The sequence below is a fragment of the Tachyglossus aculeatus genome, chromosome 6, assembly GCF_015852505.1.
Source record: "Tachyglossus aculeatus isolate mTacAcu1 chromosome 6, mTacAcu1.pri, whole genome shotgun sequence".
NCBI lineage: Eukaryota > Metazoa > Chordata > Mammalia > Monotremata > Tachyglossidae > Tachyglossus > Tachyglossus aculeatus.
In genome coordinates, this window is record NC_052071.1 from 11414389 (window position 1) to 11441630 (window position 27242).

A 27242-nucleotide genomic window follows, 5' to 3' on the forward strand; every position below is an offset into this window, starting at 1 on the left:
GCCAAAGAGATTGGGGCTATTGAGGATTGAGCGGAGGGGCCATTACGAGCAGATCCATCATTTAGAGGGGCCAAGTCCATTTCGGGCTTCCCTGCAGGGAAACGTGGCTCTAATTCCGGGAGCAAATGAGCAATGAACAAGGCCAGCTGTTGCCTCCGCCTCACCAGCCAACCAGTGTGCCGGGGGGAAACCCTTCTGTGAATTGGTCCGGCAGAGGAATCACCTGCAAAACAATCTGAGTTTCGAGTCCTTCAGAAAAACGAAAAAGGAAACGGGCTTCAGAATTTGCATAACTAACACGGGTCTAGGAAGTGAAAGCAAAAATAGCCAGTTAATTCCTTATTGGAAACTTCCTAAAAAGTACATATGCCGCTACGTGTAATGGTTTCAACAGAAATTATCGGGCAACAGAAACGTCACTTCTATATTTGATGGTAAAATCTCCATTGGCGCACTCGTGTGATGTTTCTGACGACAACTTTCCTAAAATAAATATATCACCGAATAAATATAATAGTCAAAAGACTTGCTGAGACTTAATGAAGTAGTCACAAGAATTTCACGGTTATTTTCCCTCCTTGCTGGCTACTCAAACGAACGCCGGCGGCGCTGGGGCAGGTTCCAGATAATCCTATCAGACCCTGATTCCGAGGCCCATGTGGGACAGGGACTAAGAAGAGTGGAGAATGGGTATTTTATCCCCATTTTACCGATGAGAAAATTGAGGCACAAAAAAGTTAAGTGACTTGTCCAAGGTCACATATCGGATAAGTGGCCTAGATGGGGCTAGAAACTGATTCTCAATCCCGTGCTCTTTCCTCTAGGCCGCACTGCCTCACCCTCTCACCTCTCATGATCGGAAGGCAGAGAAAGAGAATCAATCAATCGTATTTATTGAGCGCTTACCATGTGCAGAGCACTGTACTAAGCGCTTGGGAGAGGACAATACAGCAATAGAGACAAGGGAGTGGAAAGGGGGAAAGCAGAGTTAGGAAGATTGGCTACAGATTGTAGGATCTTCAAGGGTGGGGGCTGCCACTTCCAGTTTTATCATAGTGTCCCCCTCAGACCGTCAGCTCCTTGTGGGCTGAAAGCCTGTCTCCCAACTCTATTGTATTGGGCTCTCCCAAGCGCTTAGTTCAGTGCTCTGCACACAGTAAGCGCTCAATAAATACAATCGATTAATTAATTGATTAAAATTGTGCTCCCAAGTGCCCAGTAAGGGGCCCTGTCCACAGTAGGCATGAAATAACCAGTTGGGTTATGATCGCAGCGGTGACAATAACTGCCGACCCTGTCACTAGAGAGCCAGTCTTCCTCTCCTTCCTCTCCTCCCCTTCCTCCTCCTCCTCCTGGCAGCCAAGGGATTCTCTCCCACCACCTCAGCTGGCAGCAGGCTCCTAAATAATAAAATAATTATAATAAGTATGGTATTTGTTAAACGCTTACTCTGTGCCAAACACTGTTCTGAGTGCTGGGGTAAATACAAGGTAATCACGTGGGGCTCACAGTCTTCATCCCCGTTTTACAGATGAGGGAACTGGGGCACAGAGAAGTTAAGTGGCTTGCCCAACGTAACACAGCAGAAGAGTGGCAGAAGTAGAACCCACGTCCTCTGACCCCCAAGCCCACACTGTTTCCACTGAGTCACGCTCCTTCCTAAAGGATGCTATTTTACGGTTTCAGGTGACGGGCAGAACCCAGAGCTGGCTCAAGGGATTCTCCCCACCTCCATAAACGTTCCAGATGTGTCTCTCAGTGAAACATCGGAGCAGGTGGAGCTAAGGGCCTGGGAGGGGACCTCCGCCGTCTTCCCTGCCATCCCATCCCGGTCCGTCAATACATAACATTTACTGAGCACGTACTGTGGGCTGGGACTGTACTAAGTGCTTGGAGTAAAATCTAATGGGGGAGACCAGCACTAAAATCAGTTACAGATAGGGGGGAAGATTGGCGTTTAAAGATTTGTACAGAAGTACTCTTGGTGGATTAGAAGTGGGATAAGTACCTTAGCGGATGAGGACCTAAATGGCTCAGTGACACCATATCAAGAAAATGAGAGATGAAGCAGGAGAGGCCTCCTGGAGGAGATGAGAGCTCAGAAGGGCTTTGAAGATGAGGAGAGCAGTGGTCTGCCCACTGTGAAGGGGAAGGGAGTTCTAGACGGGAGGAAAGGAGGGAGCAAGGGGCAATGGCGAAAGAAATGGACGTTGGCCTGATGGTAGACTGTAAGTTGTAGGCCGGGGAATATGTCTGTTGTTATGTTGTACTCCCACAAGCTCTCTTGGTGGATTAGAAGTGGGATAAGTACCTTAGCGGATGAGGACCTAAATGGCTCAGTGACACCACAGCAAGAAAATGAGAGATGAAGCAGGAGAGGCCTCCTGGAGGAAATGAGAGCTCAGAAGGGTTTTGAAGATGAGGAGAGCAGTGGTCTGCCCACTGTGAAGAGGAAGGGAGTTCTAGACAGGAGGAAAGGAGGGAGCAAGGGGCAATGGCGAAAGAAATGGACGTTGGCCTGATGGTAGACTGTAAGTTGTAGGCCGGGAATATGTCTGTTATTATGTTGTACTCCCACAAGCTCTTAATACAGTGGTCTGCGTACAGTAAGTGCTCAATAAATACATTTGAATGGATGGAGGAGTGAAAGAGAGGAACAAAGTATGCGAGCTGGGGATAGTGGGAAAGGAGCGAGGATAATTAGGGGGGAGAGAGCTGTTGAGTGCCCACGGTGAGAAGTGTCCACCTGATGCAGAGATGGATGGGCGATGCTTGGAGGTTTTTGAGGGGTGGAGGGATTTGAGTGGGGGCAGATTTTAAGAAAAAAGCTGTTCTGCTGATGTCCATTCAGTGAAACCTCAAGATGAGAAACAGGAGTCAGAAAGAGAAGAGGCGTCCTAGCCGGCAGGCACCCCGGGCTCCTGGCCAGTTTGCTGGGATGGTTGTGTCAGCCTGGCAGACCCCCAAATGCTGAATATCTGGGACACTTTAAATTTCCTGCTGCCGTTTCAGGACTTCGGAGTTCATCTCTCTCCTCTCCAGGGCTGGGGTCTATTGTTCAGTTTAAAAAGTGTTTAATCTCCGCTTTAGCACTCCCTAAATGGTTTAAGAAGAAGAGGAGAGAGGTGTGTTTGGTTTTAAAAGTCTGGGCCACCTGACGTTTGGTTTCTAGCCCAGACTTGAAAATGGCAATGGGGACGATACGGTTTTTCTAGGCAGGTTTTCTCCTTTTCACTAAACGGAAGATCGGAGAGGCCATTAGCAATCTGACCCATTGTTTTTAAGATAAATGGTCACAGCATGAAAAACGCCGCGGTGAACTCCTCAAGGGTCTAGGGAAGGCAGTCTTTGAAGGAGAGCCAAAGCCCATGATTTCAAGTTTCCTTTGCTAGCGTCCTCTGTCCCTCCTCCAGACGTTCTTAAATATGGTTCGATTACTCGGGCTTCCTCGGCAGAAACTGTGTTTTCTCCTTTCAACTCACCATCCAAATAACAAAACAGAGCTGGGGGCTGTGCCCAGAGATCTTTCCCAAACCCAGGAAATGGCCGGTTGGGCCCCAGATCGGCCCTCCTCTTGCTGCTGCTGCTGCGTTGGCCGGGTTCGTACTGGAAGCGATTCCTGTGGCCCAGGATCCCCCGGCTCGCAGATTCTGGCAGCGGTGGCGGTCACGGCGGCGCTGCCAGCCTCTAAAGCAGGGAGGCCGTCCACGTTTGGGACCGGACAGTCCAGATTTCAGCTGTCCTCTGTCTGGTGTTATTTTAACTTTCGGCCTCCCACCTCGCTCCTCTGCAGATCCGGTGTCGGAGTTCCACAGCTCCGATGCCAAGCCTGGATTCAGAGGGAGCTGGGAGGGCGAAACTCTCTGGCTGGGGAGTGGGGTTGGGGGGCGGTGTCCCCGCCAGGAACGCAGCCTACCTTCCGAGGATGGCGGTAAAAGCCTCCAGAGGCATCGGGGAGTTGTGGTTTGTGACTTTAGCGTCTCTTCCTGGGTGATGGGGTGCTTCTTGTCCCTGGGAAGACAGTCAGGGGCCACCGTGGGCAGCACAAGGGCGGGCTCAAAGCCTTGGCCTCAGTGCTCCTTGGGCAGGTGGTTTCTCTGAGGAATGCTTTTCGTGTCCCAGTACAAGTGTGCGTGTGTCCGTCCCTTTCCTGCCTTTTTCTCCCTGCAATCTCAGCCCCCTGGGCTCATCCTAGCAAAGCCTCGTCCCCTCAATGTCCCACTTCCGGGCTCTCGCTCAGGAAAGTAGTCACCTGAGCATCACCTTTCCCGAGGAATGGCCTCCAGCCTTCTTGGGCAGCAGGGGAGTGAGGCGTCACACCCAGAGGGCCCCTCAGGAGGCCGCGGCTCCCGGGACCCAGAGGGCAGCCTCGCTGCGCAGCTCAAATCCTCCCCTCCTCGCTTCCTCTCCCTTTCCCCGCCTCAGAGCACCTACTCTTTTCCAAGCGAGACCGAGTTCATTCTGTGTGTGTGTGCTTGGTTTTCAGGAACGCACCAGGAACCCGTGGGCATCGGAGACGTCCCCGAGCCCCGCACCCCCGGAGGAGTGAACCACGCTCGGAGATGCTCTGGGGCTGAAGCAGCCCCGGGAAGCCCGGTGGAACGGGGCTGGGTGGGGCAAGAAAGCGAGGCTTGGCAGTCTCCGGCCGGTAGCCCAACGGGATGACGGCCTGGTCCATGGTGCAGAAGCTGAAAATGGAGAAGAGATCCTCCCGAGAAGAGAGGACCGCGGAGCGGGACGCTGGGGACTGCAGCGCCGAGTCGGAGGACTGGACGAGTTCCGAGAGCGAGCCCGAGCAGCCCTGCCTCAGGACCAGCGGCAGCAGCGGCGGTGGCAGCAGCAGCGGCGACAGCAGCGGCAGCATCAGCGGCGGCGGCGGCGGCGGCTCCGGCCGCATCGCATGTGGCGGTGGCGGCGGCAACCCTCGTTGGAGGGAGCGAGAGGTGTCCCATAAGCCTCACCGGCAGCTCTGCCGCTCTCCCTGCCTGGACCGGCCCAGCTTCTCACAGAGCAGCACCCTGCAAGAGCTGCGGCTCGACCCGGAGAAGACCCCCCTGGACAAGGAATACCAGGCCAAAATGGACTTCGCGCTCAAGCTGGGATACGCCGGGGAACAGATCCAAGCCGTGTTGAACAAACTGGGCCCCGACGCGCTGATCAACGATATCCTGGCCGAGCTGGTCCGGCTGGGTAACAAAGGCGAGGCGGAGGGGCACGGCGGCGGCGGTGGCAGCGGCAGCGGCGGCGGGGGCGGTACTGCCGCCGGCATGCTCGTGCCCCGTGGTCCCTGCCCCCAGGAGATCGCCAGCCCCGAGCTGTCCCTAGAAGAAGAGATGGTGGACAACACGGACAATCTGAGGCCAGTCGTCATCGACGGCAGCAACGTGGCGATGAGGTAATAATGATAATTGTGGGATTTGTTAAGCACTTATTCTGTGCCGGGCGCTGTACTAAGCCCTGTCCTCACACGGGGCTCACTTTTTCAATCCCCATTTTACAGATGAGGTAAGTGAGGCACAGAGAAGCGAAGTGACTCGCCCAAGGTCATACACAGGTCTTCTAGAAGGCCCAAGGTCTTCTAGACTGTGAGCCCACTGTTGGGTAGAGACCATCTCTATATGTTGCTAACTTGTACTTCCCAAGCGCTTAGTACAGTGCTCTGCACACAGTAAGCTCTCAATAAATATGATTGAATGAATGAATGAATGAATGAATGAATGAATGAATACAGCAGACGAGATTAGAACCCCGGGCCCGTGCTCTAGCCGCCTTGATTTATTTATTTTATTTTGTTAATATGTTTCGTTTCGTTGTCTGTCTCCCCCTTCTAGACTGTGAGACCGTTGTTGGGTAGGGACCGTCTCTATATGTTGCCAATTTGTACTTCCCAAGCGCTTAGTACAGTGCTCTGCACACAGTAAGCGCTCAATAAATAATAATAATAATAATGGCATTTATTAAGCGCTTACTATGTGCAAAGCACTGTTCTAAGCACCGGGATACGATTGAATGAATGAATGAATGAATGCTGCTGCGGGGCACTTCCTTAAGGTGCCCCCAGAAACTCCTCACCTCTGCTAACCCAAACCCACCGGCCGGCAGCGTCGATGGCCCGCGTTCACCTGGGCAACTAGCCAGGCTCATGAGAGGCCACCAGCTCCCAGGAAGCACTTCCCGAGGATGATCCGTGCTCTCCCTTGGAAATTGCTTCCAATTTCCAGCCTGTTACTCTCCTGACAGCCGAGGCCCTGGGAGAAAGCGAGTCCCCTCAGGGTGCAGTCGATCAGGTCTGAAGGAGAGGGACACCCGCTTTCGTCTGTTGGGTCCTACAGACTCGGCTCAGTTCCTACAAACAAGTTAGGAGACAACCGTAATGTCCTCTTGTTTTCTTAATCTGTTAAGGGGTAGTGCTGGCTATGAAGAAGAAGAATGATTGGGGTATTTGTTAAGCATTTACCAAGTTCCAAGCACTCTAATAAAAATAATAGCCATCATAGTAATGATTATAGTGGTATTTGTTAAGCACTTAACTGTGTGCCAAGTACTATTCTAACCGCTGGGGTAGATACAAGATCAAAGGGTTGGACAAAGTCCCTGTTCCACAAGGGACTCACAGTCTTAATCCCCACTTTATAGATGAGGTAACTGAGGCACAGAGAAGTGAAATGACTTGTCCAAGGTCACACAGCCAACAAGTGGCAGAGCCAGAATTAGAATCCAGTCCCAGGCGCTATCCAGGAGGCCATGCTGCTTCTCAAGCACTAGGGTAGATACAAGAGCATTAGAATAATAATAATAATAATAATAGCATTTATTAAATGCTTACTATGTACAACGCACTGTTCTAAGCACTGGGGAGGTACTAGGTGATCAGGTTGTCCCATGGGGGGGCTCACAGTCTTCATCCCCATTTTACAGATGAGGTAACTGAGGCACAGAGAAGTTAAGTGACTCACCCAAAGTCACACAGCTGACAATTGGCGGAGCCAGGATTTGAACCCATGACCTCTGACTCCGAAGCCCATTCTCTTTCCATTGAGCCACGCTGCTTCTCTGTAATGCCACAGTCCCGGACCCACATGGCGCTCACCGTCTGAGGGAGAGGGAAGACAGGGATCTAATACCCATTTTGCAGATGAGGAAACCGAGGCCCAGGGAAGCGAAGTGACTTGCCCAGCAGGCAAGCAGCAGAGCTGGGGTTAGAACACAGATCCTCTGATTTACAGTCCTACGTCCTTTCTGTCGGGCCACGCGGCTGCCTCCAAAGAGAAAGAAGATCTTTATATTGTGATGCTGCCTCTTCATTCTGCATAGAGCCACTCTCTGAAGGAGAACGTATTTGACCATCTTTCTCTTTGTAACTAGTTAATCTTGCTGAGATTGAGGAGGGAGGTAGGGATTACTCTACCCATTTTACAGATAAACAATTGGAAGACTGAGGTCACCCAGCTGGCTGGGGACAGAGCTGGGACCGGAACCCAGATCCGCTGACTCCCAGCCGTCTGTCCTTTCCACTCGGTCATAAAAACCCCCAGAAGGTCTCTCTGCTCTGCTGACTTCCCCCCCTCCCCGCCCCTTCGCCTTCCACAAATTAGGGTTGATTCCAGTAGGGTTTCGCTCTGCCCCAGGATAGTTGCCTGTGGCTTACTACGAAGCAGAACCATTCATTCATTCATTCAGTCGTATTTCTTGAGCACATACTGTGTGCAGAGCACTGTACTAAGCGCTTGGGAAGTCCAAGTCGGCAACATATAGAGACGGTCCCTACCCAACAGTGGGCTCACAGTCTAGAAGGGGGAGACAGAGAATGAAACAAAACATATTAACAAAACAAAATAAATAGAATAAATATGTACAAATAAAATAAATAAATAAATCGAGTAATAAGTACGTACAAACATATATACATATATGCAGAACCAGAGATTTCTAACCCCTGGACTAGCCAGGTCCGAACCTTGGCAGACTCCTGGGTTTCCACCAGATTGAGGCTCACCCCAAGCCGGACTCATCTCCCAGGCTGGCCCTCCTGCATCAGTCAACGGCCTGCATAGTGCGCTTCTCATTCATTCATTCAGTCGTATTTATTGAGCGCATACTGTGTGCAGAGCACTGTACTGAGAGCTTGGGAAGTACAAGTTGGCAACATATAGAGACGGTCCCTACCCAACAACAGGCTCACAGTCTAGAAGGGGGAGACAGACAACAAAACGAAACATGTAGACAGTTGTCAAAATCGTCAGAACAAGTAGAATTAAAGCTATTTGCTTTAAATAATAAATAAATAGAATAGTAAATATGTACAAGTAAAATAAATAGAGTAATAAATCTGTGCAAATATATACAAGTGCTGTGAGGAGGGGAAGGAGAAGATGGGGAGGAGGAGAGGACAAAACAGGGAGAGTTTACAACCAAAGAGTCGGTAGACACGTTCCCTGCCCACAAAGAGCTGACAATCTAGAGGACTTTTTGTTTGACATTTCCAAGATGATCCGCCGAATGTCCTGCAGCGAACGGAATAACTGAGGATGGAGCTTCCTTCTTTAGCCTAAATTTGAGAGCGGGAGGGTGCAGTGTGGGCTCTGGGGACAGTCCCCAGAGCAGCCAAACGTTTCTACTTATCTGGGGGCCGCTTGCCGACGTGAAATCACGTCATGGGGCTGTCGTTCAAACTGCACATCGGCCCTGCTCTCCCTGTCCCTGTGGGCAGGTGAGAAGGGGGCAGCGTGGACCCCACCTCTAGTATTAAGGATGGTAAGGCCTTTGAGTAAGCGTTCAATGGGATGAGGTGAGTTTCTAAACTGGTGCTATCAGCCGATCATTGGCATTTATTTATTAATGGTATTTGTTAAGCACTTAGTTTGTGTCAAACCCTAAGTCTGGGGTAGGTACAAGTTAATTAGATTGGACATTGTCCCTGTCCTGCTTGGGGCTCACAGTCTAAATAAGTGGGAGAACAAGAGACCTGAGGCAGAGAACTGAGGCACAGAGCAGTGATGTGACTTGTCCGAGGTCACACAGCAAGCATTTGGCAGAGCTGGGATTAGAACCCAGGTCCTCTGACACTCTCAGGCCCGTGTTCTTTCCACTAGGCCATGCTGCTTCTCATTGGGTTCTTATTGAGCACTTACTGTGTGCAGAGCACTGTACTAAGTGCTTGGGAGAGTCCGGTACAACAGAGTCAGTAAACGAGTTCCCTGCCCACAGTGAGTTTGCAGTCTAGAGGGCAGTGTGTTATTACGGTCCTGATCATTATATATTCATTCATTCATTCATTCAAACGTATTTATTGAGCGCTCACTGTGTGCAGAGCACTGTACTAAGCACTTGGGGTCGAGTGGGCCTCAGGGAGCGAGCTGTGAAATCAGTACACAGGGAATCAGCCAGTGTTTATTGAGCGCGTATGGTGTGCAGAGCACTGTACAAAGCTCTTGGGAGAGTACAACATTGTCAATATAGAAGACACATTCCCTGCCCACAGTGAGCACACAGTCTAGAGGGGGAGACAGACATTAATATAAATAAATAAATTACAGATATGTACAGAAGTGCCATGGGGCTGGGAGGGGAGATGAATAAAGGGAACGAGTCAGGGCGACGCAGAAGGGATGAATGAATCCTCATCTGTAAAATGGGGATTAAGACCGTGAGCCCCCCGTGGGACAACCTGATCACCTTGTAACCTCCCCAGCGCTTAGAACAGTGCTTTGCACATAGTAAGCGCTTAATAAATACCATCATTATTATTAAGGGAGCTGAAGAAAAGGAAAAGAGGGCTTAGGGAAGAGGCCTCTTGGAGATGTGCCTTCATTCAGGCTTTGAAGCACAGGAGAGTAATTGGACATTGTCCAGTGTAATTGGGAGATGAGGAGGGAGGGCGTTCCAAGCCAGAGGCAGGATGTGAACAAGAGATCAGTGGTGAGGTATTCATTCATTCAGTCAGTCGTATTTATTGAGTGCTTACTGTGTGCAGAGCACTGTACTAAGTGCTTGGAAAGTACAGTTCGGCAACAGAGGCAATCGCTACCCAACAACAGGCTCACAGCCTAGAAGGGGGGAGACAGACAACAAAACAAACCAAGTAAACAGGCATCAATAGCATCAATATAAATAAATAGAATTATAGATATATGCACATCATTAATAAAATTAATGGAATAATAAATCTGTGCATATATGCACAAGTGAAGTGGCGGGGTGGGGGTAGAGCAGAGGGAGGGAGTAGGGACATTTGGGAGGGAAGGAGGAGGAGCAGAGGAAAAGGGGGGCTCAGTCTGGGAAGGCCTCTGGAGAAGGCGAGCTTTCAGTAGGGCTCTGAAGGGGGGAAGTGATCAATTTGGTGGATGTGAGGTTGGAGGTAGATGAAATCAAGGAAAGGACAGATTTTAGCCACGATGTGAAGGTTGAACTGACAGTTTGAATTTGCGGGTTGAATGAGAGAGAAGAGTCAAGGAAAACACCAAGATACAAGCTTGTGAGACAGGAAGAATGGTGGTGCCATCTATAGTGATGGGAAAATCAGGGGAGGACAGACTTTGGATGGGAAGATAAGGAGTTCCGTTTCAGACATGTTAGGTTTGAGGTGACAGGAGGACATCCAAGTAGAGATGCCTTGAAGGCAGGAAGAAATGTGAGACTGCAGAGAGGAAGAGAGATCAGGGTTGGAGATGCAGATTTGGGTATCATCTGCATAGAGGTGGTAGTTGAAGCCATTGGAAGCGAATGAGTTCTCCAAGTGAGTGGGTGTAGATTGAGAATAGAAGGGGACCCCCGAACTGAACCTTGAGAGACACCCACAGTTAGGGGGTGGGATGCAGAGGAAGAGCCCATGAAAGGTACTGAGACTGACAGTGACAGTGTCACTGAAGCTGAGGTTGGATAATGTTTCCAGGAGGAGGGGGTGGTCAGCAGTGTTGAAAGCAGCTGAGAGGTCGAGGAGGATTAGGATGGAGTAGAGAAACAGAAGCAGCATGGCTCAGTGGAAAGAACCTGGGCTTTGGAGTCAGAGGTCATGGGTTCCGCCACATGTCAGCTGTGTGACCTTGGGCAAGTCACTTAACTTCTCTGAGCCTCAGTTACCTCATCTGTAAAATGGGGATTACGACTGTGAGCCCCACGTGGGACAATCTGATCACCTTGTATCCCCCCCAGCACTTAGAACAGTGCTTTGCACATAGTAAGTGCTTAACAAATGCCATTATTATTATTATTATTAGAGCCGTTGAATTTGGCAAGAAGGAGGTCATTGGTGACCTTTGAGAGGGCAGTTTCTGGGACAGAGAGGGGGAGACCCGGCAGACCGTAAAAATCGTCTATAGTCTGTGGGCAGTGAAGGTGGGCAGGGAACATATCTTTCGTGTTGTTTTACTGTATTCTCTCAAGCGCATAGTACAGTGCTCTGCATGCAGTAAGCATGCTATAAATTGATTGATTGATTGAGCAGTAGGGTTTGTGTGCAAACCCTATCCCCATTCCCCAGGGGGCTGCCAGTCTCAAGAGGGGAGAAGAGAGAACTGGGGCCAGACACAAGGAAAGATCAAGCTGACAACGTCAGCAAGAACAGTCAGTCCGCAGCAAAGACCACGGCGCTGCGATCCATCGCTGCTGAATAACAGCCTTCAGACTCAGTGCCAGTCCGCCTCCCCACCACCTCGCCACCCGCCCGAGCCGTCTCCGATCCGGCAGCCTCTCTGCCTGCCCAACACATTCTGTGTTATTGCACGGTTTCTGCCGGCGAGCTTCCCCCTGAGACCAGGAGCCCCGTGCGGGACTGGGACTGAGTCCAACCTGATGATCTTGTAACTACCCCAGTGCTTAGGACAGTGCTCGGCACACAGGAAATACTGAACACAAACCACCTCCATTCTCCATTATTCTCCCCGTTTGCTGGACCGAATCACCAGGCAGAGTTGACGTGCCTACAATGCTGTAAAGCTGCAGGGGTGTTCACTTAGAAACGTCGCAAGGAGTGATCAGAACGCAAAAAAGTCCAAAGTCGAGGACTGTGTGCATCTCCCTCTGGCTGTGCTGGACTCCACCCTGGCCTCAGCCGGGCTACAATAGAGTGTATTAGCCCAAGATGGGTCTCCACCAAGTTTTTTTGTTACTCATGGTATCAGTGGATCATTGACAGAGGGAGTGGGTGTGTGACTGACCCTAAGATTTGAAAGTCCTCAATTCCCCAGTGGGCTGTCTTATCAAGAGTAGTATTTGCCTAGTGCTCATTGTGTGCAGAGCACTGTACATTTGAGAGTACTCTGGGGATCGATCAATTGATCAGTCAGTCGTATTTATTGAGCACTTACTGTACGAAGAGGACTGTACTAAGCTCTTGGGAGAGTGCAATGTAAGAATGTAACAGAGTCGGGAGACTCATTCCCCACCCACAACAAATTCACAGTCTAGAGGGGGAGACAGACTTTACTATATATACATATGCATGTACTTAAGTGCTGTGGGGCTGAGGGAGGGGCGAATAAAGGGAGAAAATCAGGGAGACACAGAAGTGGGAAAAGAGGAAATGAGGACTTAGGGAAGGCCTCTTGAAGGAGATGTGCCTTCAAGAAGGCTTTGAAGGTGGGGAGTGTCATCCGTTGTTGGATACGAAGAGGGAGGGCATTCCAGGCCAGTGGCAGGATGTGGGTGAGAGGTTGGCGGGCGAGATAGATGAGACTGAGGCACAGTGAATAGCTTGACATTAGAGGAGCCAAGCAGGTGGACTGGGTTGTAGTTGGAAATCGGGGATCGGAAAGATAAGATAGGAGGGGACAAGGTGACTGAGTGCTTTAAAGCCGAGGGTGAGGAGTTTTTGTGTGATGTGGAGGTCGATGGGAAACCACTGGAGTTTTTTGAGGAGTGGGGAAACCTGGACTCAACGTTTTGGAGAAAAATGATCCAGGCAGCAGAGTGAAGTGTGGGCTGGAGTTGGGAGAGATAGAAGGCAAGGAGGTCAGCAAGGAGGCTGATACAATCAACAAGGCAGGATAGGCAAAGTGCTTTGATTAACCTGGTAATAATAATAATAAAATAATAATAATAATAATGGCATTTGTTAAGCACTTACTATGTGCAAAGCACTGTTCTAAGCGCTGGGGGGGATACAATGTGATCAAGTTGTCCCCCATGGGGCTCACAGTCTTAATCCCCATTTTTACAGATGAGGTAACTGAGGCTCAGAGAAGTTAAGTGACTTGCCCAAGGTCACACAGCAGACTTGTGGTGGAGCCGGGATTCGAACCCATGACCTCTGACTCCAAAGCCCAGGCTCTTTCCACTGAGCCACGCTGCTTCTCTAGAGGAAATGGTGAATTTAAGCCATGTTGTGAAGGTTGAATCAACAGGATTGTGTAGGTTGAATGAGAGAGAGGAGTCAAGATAATACCAAAGTTACAGGCTTGTGAGACAGGGAGAATGGTGTTGCTGTCTATAGGGATGGGAAAGTAAGGGGAGGGCAGGGTTTGGGTGGGAAGATAAGGAGTTCTGTTTTGGACATGTTAAGTTTGAGGTGACGGGAGGACATCCAGGTAGAGGTGTCTTGAAGGCCGGAGGAAATGTGAGCCTCTAGAGAGGGAGAGAGAGCAGGGCTGGAGATACAGATTTGGGAATCATGCGCAAAGAGGTGGTAGTTGAAGCCATGAGAGAGAATGAGTTCTCCAAGGGGAATGGGTGTAGATGGAGACTAGAAGGAGACCCAGAACTGAATCTTGAGGGACTCCCACATTTAGGGGTGGGAGGCCGAGGAAGAGGCTGTGAAAGAGTCTGAGAAGGAGCAGCCAGGGAGAGATTTAGGAGGGGAAGCAGGAAAGGACAGTGTCAGTGAAGCCGACATAGGATAATGTTTCCAGAAGAAGGGGGTGGTCAACAGTATCAGAGGCAGCTGAGAGGTCGAGGATTAGGATGGAGTAGATGCCACTGGATTTGGCAAGGAGGAGATCATTTGTGACCTGCTCTGCACACAGTAAGCGCTCAATAAATACGATTGATTGATTGACCTTTTAGGGGGCATTCATTCATTCAATCATATTTATTGAGTGCTTACTGTGTGCAGAGCACTGTACTTAGCACTTGGGAAGTACAAGTTGGCAACATATAGAGACGGTCCCTACCCAACAGTGGCCTTGCAGTCTAGAAGGTGGATAGAGAACAAAACAAAACAAAACTCCTCACCCTCGGTTTCAAGGCTGTCCATCACCTCGCCCCCTCCTACCTTACCTCCCTTCTCTCCTACTACAGCCCAGCCCGCACCCTCCACTCCTCTGCCGCGAATCTCCTCACCGTACCTCGCTGTCGCCTGTCCCGCCATCGACCCCCGGCCCACGTCATCCCCCGGGCCTGGAATGGCCTCCCTCTGCCCATCCGCCAAGCTAACTCTCTTCCTCCCTTCAGGGCCCTACTGAGAGCTCACCTCCTCCTGGAGGCCTTCCCAGACTTGAGCCCCTTCCTTCCTCTCCCCCTCGTCCCCCTCTCCATCCCCCCATCTTACCTCCTTCCCTTCCCCACAGCACCTGTATATATGCATATATGTTTGTACATATTTATTACTCTATTTATTTTACTTGTACATATCTATTCTATTTATTTTATTTTGTTAGTATGTTCGGTTTTGTTCTTTGTCTTCCCCTTCTAGACTGTGAGCCCACTGTTGGGTAGGGACTGTCTCTATATGTTGCCAACTTGTACTTCCCAAGCGCTTAGAGCACTTAGTACAGAGCACTGTACTAAGCACTTGGGAAGTACAAGTTGGCAACATATAGAGACAGTCCCTACCCAACAGTGGGCTCACAGTCTAAAAGGGGGAAACAGAGAACAAAGCCAAACATACTAACAAAATAAAATAAATAGAATAGATAGGTACGAGTAAAATAAATAAATAAATAGAGTAATAAATATGTACAAACATATATACATATATACAGGTGCTGTGGGGAAGGGAAAGAGGTAAGATGAGGGGGATGGAGAAGGGGACGAGGGGGAGAGGAAGGAAGGGGCTCAAGTCTGGGAAGGCCTCCTGGAGGAGGTGAGCTCTCAGTAGGGCCTTGAAGGGAGGAAGAGAGCTAGCTTGGCGGATGGGCAGAGGGAGGGCATTCCAGGCCAGGGGGATGACGTGGGCCGGGGGGTCGATGGCGGGACAGGCGAGAACGAGGCACGGTGAGGAGGTTAGCGGCGGAGGAGCGGAGGGTGCATGGTGGACTGTAGAAGGAGAGAAGGGAGGTGAGATAGGAGGGGGCAAGGGGATGGACAGCCTTGAAGCCCAGGGTGAGGAGTTTCTGCCTGATGTGCAGATTGATTGGTAGCCACTGGAGATTTTTGAGGAGGGGAGTAACATGCCCAGAGCGTTACTGGACAAAGACAATCCGGGCAGCAGAATGAAGTATGGATTGAAGTGGGGAGAGACATGAGGATGGGAGATCAGAGAGAAGGCTGATGCAGTAGTCCAGACAGGATAGGATGAGAGCTTGAACGAGCAGGGTAGCCGTTTGGATGGAGAGGAAAGGGCGGATCTTGGCAATGTTGTGGAGCTGAGACCTGCAGGTTTTGGTGACGGCTTGGATGTGAGGGGTGAATGAGAGAGCGGAGTCGAGGATGACACCAAGTTTGCGGGCTTGTGAGATAGGAAGGATGGTAGTGCCGTCAACAGAGATGGGAAAGTCAGGGAGAGGGCAGGGTTTGGGAGGAAAGACAAGGAGTTCAGTCTTGGACGTGTTGAGTTTTAGGTAGCGGGCAGACATCCAGTTGGAGATGTCCTGAAGGCAGGAGGAGATGCGAGCCTGGAGAGAGGGGGAGAGAGCAGGGGCAGAGATGTAGATCTGGGTGTCATCAGCGTAGAGATGATAGTGGAAGCCGTGGGAGCGAATGAGGTCACCAAGGGAGTGAGTGTAGATCGAGAACAGAAGGGGACCAAGCACTGAACCTTGGGGAACCCCCACGGTAAGGGGAGGGGAGGGGGAGGAGGAACCCGAAAAAGAGATTGATTAATGAACGACCGGAGAGATAAGAGGAGAACCAGGAGAGGACGGAGTCTGTGAAGCCAAGGTCAGATAGCGTGTTGAGGAGAAGGGGGTGGTCCACAGTGTCGAACGCAGCTGAGAGGTCGAGGAGGATTAGGATAGAGTATGAGCCATTGGATTTGGCAAGCAGGAGGTCATTGGTGACCTTTGAGAGGGCAGTTTCCATGGAATATAGGGGACGGAAGCCAGACTGGAGGGGGTCGAGGAGAGAGTAGGTGTTGAGGAATTCGAGGCAAAGAGCTCACAATCTAAGTGAGAGGGAGAACAGGTATCTTCTTCCCATTTTACAGATGAGAAAATTGAGGTCCAGAAGAGTGAAGTGACTTGCCCAAGGTCACCCAGAGGCAAGTGGCAGAGCTCCTTTTTTAAAAAAAAGTTGGGACTTTTAAAATGCAGGGGTGATGCATGCTTGCCCCAAACTGTAAAATGGGGAGCCAATCCCTGTTCTCCCTCCCACTTAGGCCGTGAGCCCCAGGTGGGACAGAGACTGGATCTGACCCGATGATCTTGTAACCTGCCCCAGCGCTCAGTACAGCGCTCAACACCAAGCCAGCGCTGAACAGGTACCACGGCTATTGGAGAGAGTGGGGAGTCCTCAGGAAAACGGGGTCCCCAATGCAGGTTTTCTCTCTCTTCTTCAGCTAGAACTCAACATTAGGGAAGGAAGGAAGGTTCAGTTTGTCATGGAGTTGGGCACACTCGCGCAGTGTCGGACATGGTGAGAATTAGTGCGCAGGTTTTCCCTAGAGTGGGGTTCTTGTAGAGGGCCCCACCCCATCCTTCCAAGACCCCCGGGTAGCTTGTCTTTGTGAGGAAATTGATTTCCGGGCCAGAGCATGTGGGGTGTAAAACGGCAAGGATCCACATTATATTGCTTGGGTTGGGATTGCTGGTACATTGTCGGAATTCATCGGTCACCCAGCCTTAAGTGCAGTTCGGCTACCCGTGCCGGGTGGGTCCGTTCTTCCCATCCGAGGCTTAACTGGCCAATGATGTCCCTATTCCCATTCATTCCTTTTCTTCGCCAGTTTCCCTGCGCCTCCTTTTTTGGGTTTGTAAAATTCCACCTTCAAAGGCGTAGTCGTTTCACCAGTTTGCGCCTATCGTGTGCCAAGCGTTATCGTATTCCGGGCTACGGAAAGATGCGAGGTTATTGATTGGGCCCAGGTGCCCTGCCCCTGGGGGTTCCCAATCTTAATGACTGTTTTCCCTCTTATCAAGCCAAGCACCATGGTGCAATGTGAAACCCCGCACAGCATCCCCCAGTGCAGTGAGCATTTTTAATTGGCGAGCCCTTGGCACCATCATCTTCGGCAATTAATAGGTGTCGGTCCCCCACTGAGCGCTGTGGCTTCATCCTGTGTGCTCCTGTCCCCACTGACTGATGGAATCTGCCAGGGCCCATGGCTCTGAAGGGACATAAAGGTGGTCCAGTCATATTTTGCCCTCTGGTGTCCCCTTTTCCTTATTTTGGGCCACCAAAATAATTCTGGGGAGCCGTGCTCCTCTTTGATACTGACGTCCACTAGCGTATTCAGCTGACGAAGCCTTTAAGGTCATTCATTCGTTCATTTGTATTTATTAAGCACTTACTGTGTGCTGAGCACTGTACTGAGCACTTGGGAGAGTACAGAACAGCAATAAATAGTCACAATGACCATCCACAACAGACTTCCAGTCTGGAGCATAAGTGAAAGTCTAGAAAGTCACAATCTCGGAGAATTCCCACTTCCAGAAGTCATCGGTACAAATTCGTTACTCAGCCAGCAAAATATGAAATTGTCAAGGAGCCCATACAAACGGCTCACAGCTTTCTATCACAATATCTGCAGTGTTCATTGAACGTCAGCCTTCCGGGTTGCCGTTTTGTGAAGAACGCGAGCACTCCCGAAATCCCCTCCACCAGTCCCAGCGGCAACTCGCTGCGGTCCCCGGCCCATAAGATGTCCCCACGGGCCGTCCTGAGGACCCGGTAGATTGAAGTTGGCAGTGGCAACTAGGGACGAGGAAGGTTGAGGGAAGAAGTCAGAGGTCGTGAGTAGCTCCTACAGCATTCCACCTTGTGGGAACGGATCGATGACGGACCCTCAAGAGGGGAAAGGGAGACCCTCCAGACCCCAGCAGGGACAAGAGGAGGGGTCACCCACGTCATCCCTTGTCCGTTTGGTTTGAAAATGCCCCCACGGCACCCTTCTGACCTCTGAGGAAGAGGTTTAGCTTCCTAGGATAGTTGCCCTGGGTAGTTGGATTTGCAGGTTCTGTTTTCATTATCTGCGGGCAATCCCAGAGTGGGAAATTCCTCTCCAGCCAGTCTCTCCCCCTCGGTGCCAATAGAGTCTATCCTAAAGCATCGCTAATTTCTGTTGACCTCCGTGCTCGATTCCCCCTCGTCTCTTCCAGCCACGGAAATAAAGAAAGCTTCTCCTGCCGAGGGATTCAGTTAGCTGTGGACTGGTTTCTGGAGAAGGGGCACAAAGACATTACTGTGTTCGTGCCTGCTTGGAGAAAGGAACAGTCTCGCCCAGATGCGCCGATCACAGGTAACGCCGCAGGGTGGGAAATGAGTACGATTCCTCTGCCCCCCCGCCAACCCCCTCCCCCACCGCTGTCTGGCTCCTGTTTTCCAAACACAACACGTTTTCCCCCTTCCCCCCGGGGTTCGGAAAGCGGTGCCGGGTCCAGAGACACCACCTGGAAGTCACCCGGGTTTTCCCTAGAGGGTAGAATGAACACTGAAAAAAGATAAACGTTATCTTTCCCATAAGACAGTTGTTTTCCAGTGGGCGGGAAACGTGGAACAGGTAGGGTTTTCCAGGAAGAGGAACGGGGTTGGGGTCCAGCCATCCCAAAAGGAGGTTTCTTCCCTGTAGATTGAAGCCTGGCTTGTTAGAGCAGGGGAATTTTGGAGTGGATGGATATTTTTTTCCTGGAAAACCATTGGTTTGGGTCTAAATCAGCCCCAAGTAAATGTGGGCAAGGAAGCCCCTTGTAGGTGAGGGGAGTGGTTTGGCAGCTACAAGGCCTGGTTTCTGAGGGGAACAGGGGATCGGCCAGGACCCCACAATTGAAGGAGAGCATTCAGGGTGTTTTTGGCTCCCGTCATTCCCCACTGGCAGCGTTGAAGCACTCTGCAGCCCCAGACTCCAAGCGGACCGCCGGGGGGATAGGAGTGGTCGGAAGAAACTTCCGGCCAACCCGGAGGCAGCGGAAGGATGCCCCTTCTAGTTCAGAAACACCATCCGCCTGAACTCAATAGCAGGGAGACCGGCCGGTCCATAAAAATGGCAACACGGAGCTCTGAGGGGCTGCGCTACTCAGAAACGTATGGCTTGGGTTGCCAACTGTGAATTTTTATTTTCCTCAAAAGGGCCTTTTTGGGGTCCAGGCAGGCACGGTGAGTGACTGACATTTGGTCTTCCGGAAAGGGTTTTTTTGCCTTCCTGACAGCAGGGACTTATTAGAGACAGCACCCAGGCCTGGTCTTTGTGGGCCTGTTCTTCCCGGGCCTGGTATCCCGATTGCAGCCGGGGCCGCTTCCCTAGGGCTCAGAAGAAAGGCCCGATAGAGCCCTGAATCACTGACTAGTTCTTTTGTTCAGCAGCCAAGGTGGAAACTGACGACGGACTTGCAGATTACAGTTATTTATTCTGGCATTCGTTAAGCGCTCACTATGTGTCTAGCATTGTTTTAAGTGCTGGGGAAGATACAAATTAATCATGTCGGACCGATTCCCTGTCCCACTTGGGGCTCACAGTCTAAATAGGAGGGAGAAGAGGTGTTGAATCCCCATTTTACAGATGAGGAAACTGAGGCACAGAAGCGAAGGGACTTGCCCAGAGTCACACCACAGGCAAGTGGAAGGGCCAGGGTTAGAAACTAGGTCCTCCGGCTCTCTGGCCCAGGCTCTTTCTCGCTAGGCCGGGCTGTTTCTCGGATTTCCAGGCGGGCTCTGTAGCTTAGGCCGAGCACACTGTCTCCTGTTTTTACCTCAACTGGGGTCAAAACTGCTTTGCTGGCGGCTTTAGTTTGGGCTCGGACTTGTGTACTCAAAGTACCTCATCCCTTTGACAGATCAAGAAATCTTGCGAAAACTGGAGAAAGAGAAAATTCTGGTCTTCACCCCGTCCCGGAGGGTCCAGGGGAGGAGAGTGGTCTGCTACGACGACCGGTTTATCGTCAAGTTGGCTTTCGATTCGGATGGCATCATCGTGTCCAACGACAACTACCGGGACCTGCAAAATGAAAAGCCAGAGTGGAAGAAGTTCATAGAAGAGAGGCTGCTGATGTATTCCTTTGTCAATGACAAGTACGGTCACACTCGGGGTCATGCTCAAATACAGGGGCTCGCTCTCGTTCTCTCTCTCCCCCTCTCCCCCTTTCTCATTTTCCCTCTTTCTCTCTTCTCCTAGATTTATGCCGCCCGATGACCCTCTAGGACGCCACGGCCCGAGCCTTGAAAATTTCCTGAGAAAGAGGCCGGTTATCCCGGAACATAAAAAACAGCCGTGCCCGTACGGTGGGTAGTGGGTTGGAGGACAGACGTTGTGAGCGGGGAACCCTCGCCTTTTGATCCCTCTCTCCTGGTTCAAAGGGAGCTCTTTGAGGAGCCGAGGAGCCACGCTGGACTGCGTGTGGATTTTCCTGCGGGTGTGGAGGGGAAGTGCTTAGATGGAGCCTTAGAAGTGGCCGAGGGGGCCTCAGGGCACAGAGAATTAAGAGAAATGGCGATGAAAGAAAAGTAGCCAGGAAAAGAGCCGTTCCTCTCTCTGCCTTATCTGGAAATCAGAAGGGCCTGTAGGGAAAGAGCACAGGTGCCAATTCTGTGGGAGGGAGATGGGGTTGGGGTTGGTTAAATGATGCTTCTTCATTCTGTGCCCCCCCACCGCCACTCCATGCCAGGGTCCAGATTGTTCTCTCCCCTGCAACTTTTGGGCTTCTCCGCAGGGACTGGAAAGTCCCCGGATCCGGTCCTCCTGACCTGTCGCTCCCCAAAGCCCAATTGCCCGTGCCCTGGCCCTGGCCCCTATCTCCCTCAAACCCCTGCTGCAAATGAGCAGATACCCCCATGGCAGCGGCCCCTGGGGGTTTCATTCATCTCATTCATTCATTCAGCCGTACTTATTGAGCGCTTACTGTGCGCAGAACACCGTACTAAGAGCTTGGGAAGTACAAGTCGGCAGCATAGGGAGACGGTCCCTACCCAACAGCGGGCTCACAGTCTAGAAGGGGGAGACAGGCAACAAAACAAAACACGTAGACAGGTGTCCAAATGGTCAGAATAAATAGAATTATTGCGATAATTTTCCAGTTGCTTGGGGAGACCCTTGGGCCGCTGAGAGACGCTGCCCCGTCCCCCCACCCCGTCTGGTTCACCGAAGGCCTTCGTCTCACCCGGCCAGGTGGTCGCCATTCTGACTAGACGCGGATATCCGGGGGTGGGGGGCAGTCCCCAGCGCGTGAATCTTCCCCCAAGCCACCACCGGGCCACCCCTGAGGTCTCCAGGCGGGCTCGTGACCCTAACCCGAGGGCTTCTCTTCCCCAGGCAAGAAGTGCACGTACGGCCACAAGTGCAAGTACTACCACCCGGAGCGGGCCCACCAGCCACAGCGAGCCGTGGCCGACGAGCTCCGCATCAGCGCCAAGCTGTGCGCCGTCAAGACCCTGAGCGAGGGTGCGCTGGCCAAGGCCGCCGGCGGCTCGGCCGGCCCCAAGGGCGAGGTGGGCCCGGAAGGCAAGCGGGTTGCCCCCAAGCGCCAGTCGGACCCCAGCATCCGCTCGGTGGCGGCCGCGGAGCCCGAGGAGAGGCTGTCGGCCGCCCGCAAGGCCGAGGCCAGCTCGGTGCCCTCGCTGGTGTCGGCGCTGAGCGTGCCGACGCTGCCCCCCGCCCAAGAGCCACGCGGCCGGGGCCCTGAACACCCGCTCGGCCAGCAGCCCCGTGCCGGGCACGTCGCCGTTCGCCCACCCGCAGGCCGGCCTGGACCACATGGCCGGCCGGCGGTATCCCCCCATCCTGGTCACCAACACCCACGGCGCCCCGGTGGACTACAGCGAACCGTATCCCAAGTACGACTCTCTGACCGACCCCGGCTACTACTCCATGCTGAGCGACTTCTCCGGGACCCTGAGCCTCGGCAGCGGGGACTACTACGGGCCCGCCGCCGAGCCGGACCCCGGCCTCTTCTCGCGCAACCCCAGCCCCGGGCCCGGGCCCGACCCCCGCCTGAGCCAGCCGGGAGGAGCCGGCTACGCCGCCTTCGGCGAGCTCTACCTGGGCCTGGCGGACAGCGGGCCGGAGGAGACCCTGAAGATGCGCCGGTCGCCCTCCCGGCACCGCCCGCAGCCCTTCGCCCCCGGCGGTTTCCACGAGGCCTTGGCCCGGGTCCAGAGCTACGGGCCCGAGGAGCCCTGTCCGGGCCCGCGCAAGCCGCCGCTCTCCCGCCTGGCCCTCCACGTCCAGCATCCGGTGGCCGGAACCCGGGCCAGCTGCCCCGGGGACTACCCGGGGCCCCCGGGCGCCCAGGTGGCGGCCGCCCCCGGTGCCCAGCCGGGCCGGGCCCTGGTCATGACCCGCATGGACAGCGTCTCGGACTCCCGGCTCTACGAGGGCCACCCGACCAGGCAGCGGAGGCCCCCGCTCTGCCGGGAGCAGCACGCCAGTTGGGACCCGCTGCCCGGCCCGGCCGACTCGTACGGCTACCACTCGTACCCGCTGAGCGGCGGCCTGATGCAGCCGTGCTACGAGCCCGTCATGGTGCGCAGCATGCCCGAGAAGATGGAGCAGCTGTGGCGGCACCCGTGGGCCGGAGCCTGCGGCGAGCCCCGCGAGCAGCCCGCCGTCCCGGAGCACCATTACCAGACCTACCGGAACCTGTGCAACATCTTCCCGGCCGGCGTCGTCCTGGCCGTCATGGAGAAGAACCCGCACCTGACGGACGCGCAGCAGTTGGCCGCCGTGATCGTGACCAAACTCAGGTCAGGGCGCTGACCCGCGGCGCCCGGGCACTGCTCCGACTCTCCTGGCTCTGGAGATGGGCGGCGGCGGGCGGGGCTGGGGCTCCGCTCGGGCCTGGCCAACCCCCACCCGCAGGACGCCGTCCCGCTCGGCGAGACGGGGAAGGTCGACTCGGGGACCCCTGAGACCGGCTTTCGTCACGAACAGGATGGGCCCGGTGGGGCAAGGTGGGGGCCGGGGGCGGTGCGGGTGGGGAGGTGGATTTTTTGGCGACACGCTTTTTTTTATCACAAAAGCAAAAATCAGAGGAATTTTTCCCCGGCACCCGAAGAGAAAATGCACACGCCTCACCGCACGGATCAACTCCTGGGTCCCGCTCAAGTCTCTGAGCCGGAAAACCCAACCCTAGCGTGAGCAATCCTGTCGCATGTGTGAATGTAGATTATCTTCCGAGACGTGTGTGTCTGCGGGTCCGCCGCCGCCTTTCTAGAGATGCGGAGATGCGTGTCTCCATATCCCCGCTACCTACGCTCAACCTTTCCAAGCAAGTTCTGCACTTAAGGTAGGTAGGCGAGGAATTCCGGAGGGCCTTCCTGGCCGAGGCCACCCGCCTGCTAAGCTGATTTCGGAATTGAGAGCCTGCCGGCGGTTAAAGACAGAGACGGAGACAGAGAGAGGGGTCCTGAATGGCGGAAGAAGCAAGCCGGCCCTTTCCCTTGGCACTTCCGCCTCCGGAAAGCCCAACCGGTGGCCTCAGCAGCGTGCCCCTTCAGAGGGGCCGATCCGTGCGGGCGGCGTGTTCCCCATCAGCCCGGACCCTTCTGTCCATCCCTGACTTTTGAGCGCCCGCTGTGTAGATCGGTGTTACCGGGAGAGAGCGGGCGCTACCCCCGGGGTTGCCGGGACATCACGTCCTAGATGCCCGGCCCTGGACGAGCGAACTCTGCTCCCCCCGGGTGGGGATGAGACCGGGGATTTGCCCACCGGGGACGGGGGACGGGGGACCGGAGTGGGCGGGAACGATGGGCGGGGACGCCCATCGGGCGCCCCGGATCCACGCCGGACGGGCGTCTGGCCGCCGGCCGGCTTGGGGCCGGGTCCTTGAGGAGGCCAGAGGAACGGACCTCCGGGAGGGGCATCGTTTGCGCAACTTGTCTTTTCCTCAGGGTGGAAACCTTTGTAGCTACAATGCCTCCGGAAGAGGCGTCGATTGTTTTTTTTTTAAGCTGCACTGAATGGACGCCCTTTTTGAATCCAATGTATATTTCCACATTTTAAACCACGACCAGCTTGGGATAGTTCTCAAGCTGGAAATGGCCGACTTCTACTGTAGTTTTTTCATGCAAGTTGAGAAGGCCTGTTCCGGGCCTTTTGTTTCTTCATGAGAAGGTGTGACACTTGCCTAAATGTTTCTTACTGTGAAACGCACAGAATGTGAGGCTGCCGTCAGGGTTGTTTCTGGCGTTTTGATCATGGCTTGCAGGCCGCGTTCCGGACCCTTCCCCTTTCTCCGGCCCCGCTGAGCGCGGCTCCCCCCCACCGACCCCCCGTTCTGACGTTCCCTCTCACCCCCCGCAGCTGAAGACGGAGGGGCAGTGCGGGGGGAAAGGAATGGCCCCCACCCCCCAGAGCCCCGGATCCGCCTCCCTCCGGGCCGTTCGTCCTGGGCAGACCGGGGCTCCCGCCTCTGCCGCGTGATGGGCAGCCCGTGGGGGACGGCCCCTCCGGAGGCCGGGGTCTCCACGCCTGGGCCGCAGCCTCCCGACTCGGCCCCGTAAAGCCGTGGGCCCGCACCGGCCAAACGGGCCCTCGCCGACCCCGTCGGCCGTAAATTCGCCGGGAAGAAGTTCAGCTCCGGGGGGCCGAGAGCGGGTTCCCCGGCTCTCGCCCCCCCCGAGCCTCTTCTTCACCGACCTTTTGGGTTTCAGATCTGCCCCCCTCTCCCCTCCACCCACCGCCCCGATCAAACCCCTCTCGCGCACAGCTGGTCCGATTCTGCGGCTGGGAGCAAAGCCTCAAATAACCAGAAATGACCTTTTGTTTGTTGATACAAATTGTATCTCTTTTTTTCTTGATTGTATAAAGCAAACCTGTACAAACTCATCTCTAGACTAGTTTCAGTATTGCGTTGTCACCACGATGTCTGTGACACTGTGTGTCACGGGGAGTTAGCCCTGGGGGCGGGGGGACTGAAGCGGCCATTTAGTTCCAAAGGGCACCTGTCGTTTCTGGACAGAGGCGACTTTTCACGTCCACTTCGATTAGTCCGCGCACAGCTGGCGCGTGTGCGTTTTAGAGCGTGTTCTAGAGCATAAGTCAGCTTTCGTCTCAGGTCGATAGAGAGCCCCGCCTCTGCCCCTGCCTTGGGGGTTTCTGGGTAAAAGAAGTCCACGTTAACGTGCCTTCTCCGAGCGTCGGTGGTGGATCGGCCGGGATAGTTCCGGCGGCCCGAGGCGCATCCCGCTCGGCGTCCTTCCATTCTGGACGGCGTCGGGAATGGGAACCGGCCGGCAGACAACGGTTTCGGTGGGGAGCGAGGGTGGAACCGGGCCCGGGCGATCCGATCCCTCGCGCCTCCGGGCCTGGGGCCGGCCCTGGAGCGGGTGGAAGTCGGAGCTTCGGGTGTTCAGAAATGTCGCGTCGGGCAGGAGTCGCTTGGCGGCTCGGCGTCCGGCCCCGACCCTGTGGGCTGCCGGGCCGTCCGGGCCCCACCCGAGGCCGTGGGGCCTGGGCTGTCTTTGTGGGCGAGGATCCGGCCCGCCGGTCAGATCGGGGGCGGACGCTTTCCGCCAGGCCGCTCGGAGAGGGGCGAGCTCAGCTCGGCTCAGCTCGGCGTCCACCCCACCCCATCCGGACGGAGGAGGCCGGGGCCGGGGGCCTACCCGGGGTGGGTTCCTCAGCCCTCGCGCGTGTTTCAGTCGTGGAGAACCGTGTCGCCCTCCCGCCCCGCTTACCATGTCTCGGCACAGTCCCCGGAGGCTGGTCATCCGTCCTCGACCCGGGGCCACGGCTCCTCGGCCACCGTCACGGTCGCAGCCGGACGCCGCCACCCGTCATCCCCCCGTGTAGCCCCGGGGTCTCTTCTCCCGTAAGAGAGCTCATTTCGAGAAACACCGTCACTCTCCATCTCGAGGTGTAAATAGTGGGACTTTGTACAGACGCTCTATTTGAGAGCCCAAGGTTTAAATAATAGATTTCGTTTATTTGAGTGCGGATGACCGTTCCGGAGTACGAGAAGTCACCTGTGGGGAGGCCCGGGGGGGGAGCACCGGGGGTCGGGGAGGGGCACCGGGGTTCTCCCGACTCAGACCCATCCCGACCTCTGCTCCCCGCCTCCCTTTCCGTTTACGGGCCGACGCCGGAGAGCGATTCCTTTCCCACCTGGAGGGACAGCTGAACCCTCGGGCCCACCGAGCCGGGTGTATTTCTGGAACCCGTTCTAAGTTATTTCACCGTTTGTAAATACCTCATGTCCGACTGTGGTCTTTTAGGAAGCTCAGTATCTGTGGGTCATCTGACTACTCTCAGTCCTTCCTGGTGGTTGTAATTATGGAGCTATCGTAGTTTGTTTTTCGGTTTTGGTTTTCATTCGTAGAATTAAACGTTACTGTTTAATCGTTGTAAGATTTTATAAAACCTCTTTGGGTTTTTTGGTTAACCCAAACATAATGTAAGTCTCAATGACAAACACACACACACAAACACACATGCGTACCCTCACACTCACTCGCCCACACCCACGTACACACACTACACACCCCCCCTTTGCTCTCCCCGCCCCCAACCCATACAGACCAGTAAAAATGGAAGTCCACCAGCCCCGGTCCGTGGTGTTCGTAATCGCCGTCATGTGTGCAGTGCTTTCCTGCTGTTGCATGCCAGCGGAGGAGCTCGGAGCTTCTTCGTAAGGTTTTAATTTATTTGAACTGTTTTCCCAATGGAAAGACGCCGCGTGTGGCTGATGATGGCGCTCTGTAAACCAGCCTGAACCATAAAAGTATTTATACACGAGAGCCCCTGCCTCCGCCTGGTTTTTACAGAGGGAAACGGGTGGGCGCGTCATCCGGAAGCATCTGGAGCCCTGCGCCTTGGGACCCCGCGGCTCCGAGCTGAGCTTGGCAAGAGGGGCCGGCGGCCAACCCCCATTTGGCACTGGAGGGGCAGGTAACCCCGAGGCCGGGCCCCCTGCCCCCGGGGGATGACAGCCTCCCGAGACTCGCGGGCCCTCGGCCCCATCGTTGTGGCCAGTGTGAGGGCTTGAGCCCTCTGCACTGCATGCCAG

The 27242-nt window shown here is 54.1% G+C and overlaps 1 protein-coding gene across 1 annotated transcript in view; it reads left to right on the forward strand.

Moving 5' to 3' along the window:
• ZC3H12B (zinc finger CCCH-type containing 12B) overlaps positions 1-23090 on the forward strand; it is a 77084-nt gene extending 53994 nt beyond the window's left edge. Inside the window, 6 exon segments of the mRNA XM_038748206.1 lie at positions 4487-5395; positions 18408-18547; positions 20079-20313; positions 20417-20523; positions 21551-21885; positions 21887-23090. Of these exon segments, the coding sequence (XP_038604134.1) occupies positions 4662-5395; positions 18408-18547; positions 20079-20313; positions 20417-20523; positions 21551-21885; positions 21887-22993 (2658 nt within the window). The 5' untranslated portion in view covers positions 4487-4661 and the 3' untranslated portion in view covers positions 22994-23090.
• Positions 23091-27242: the final 4152 nt, after the last annotated feature.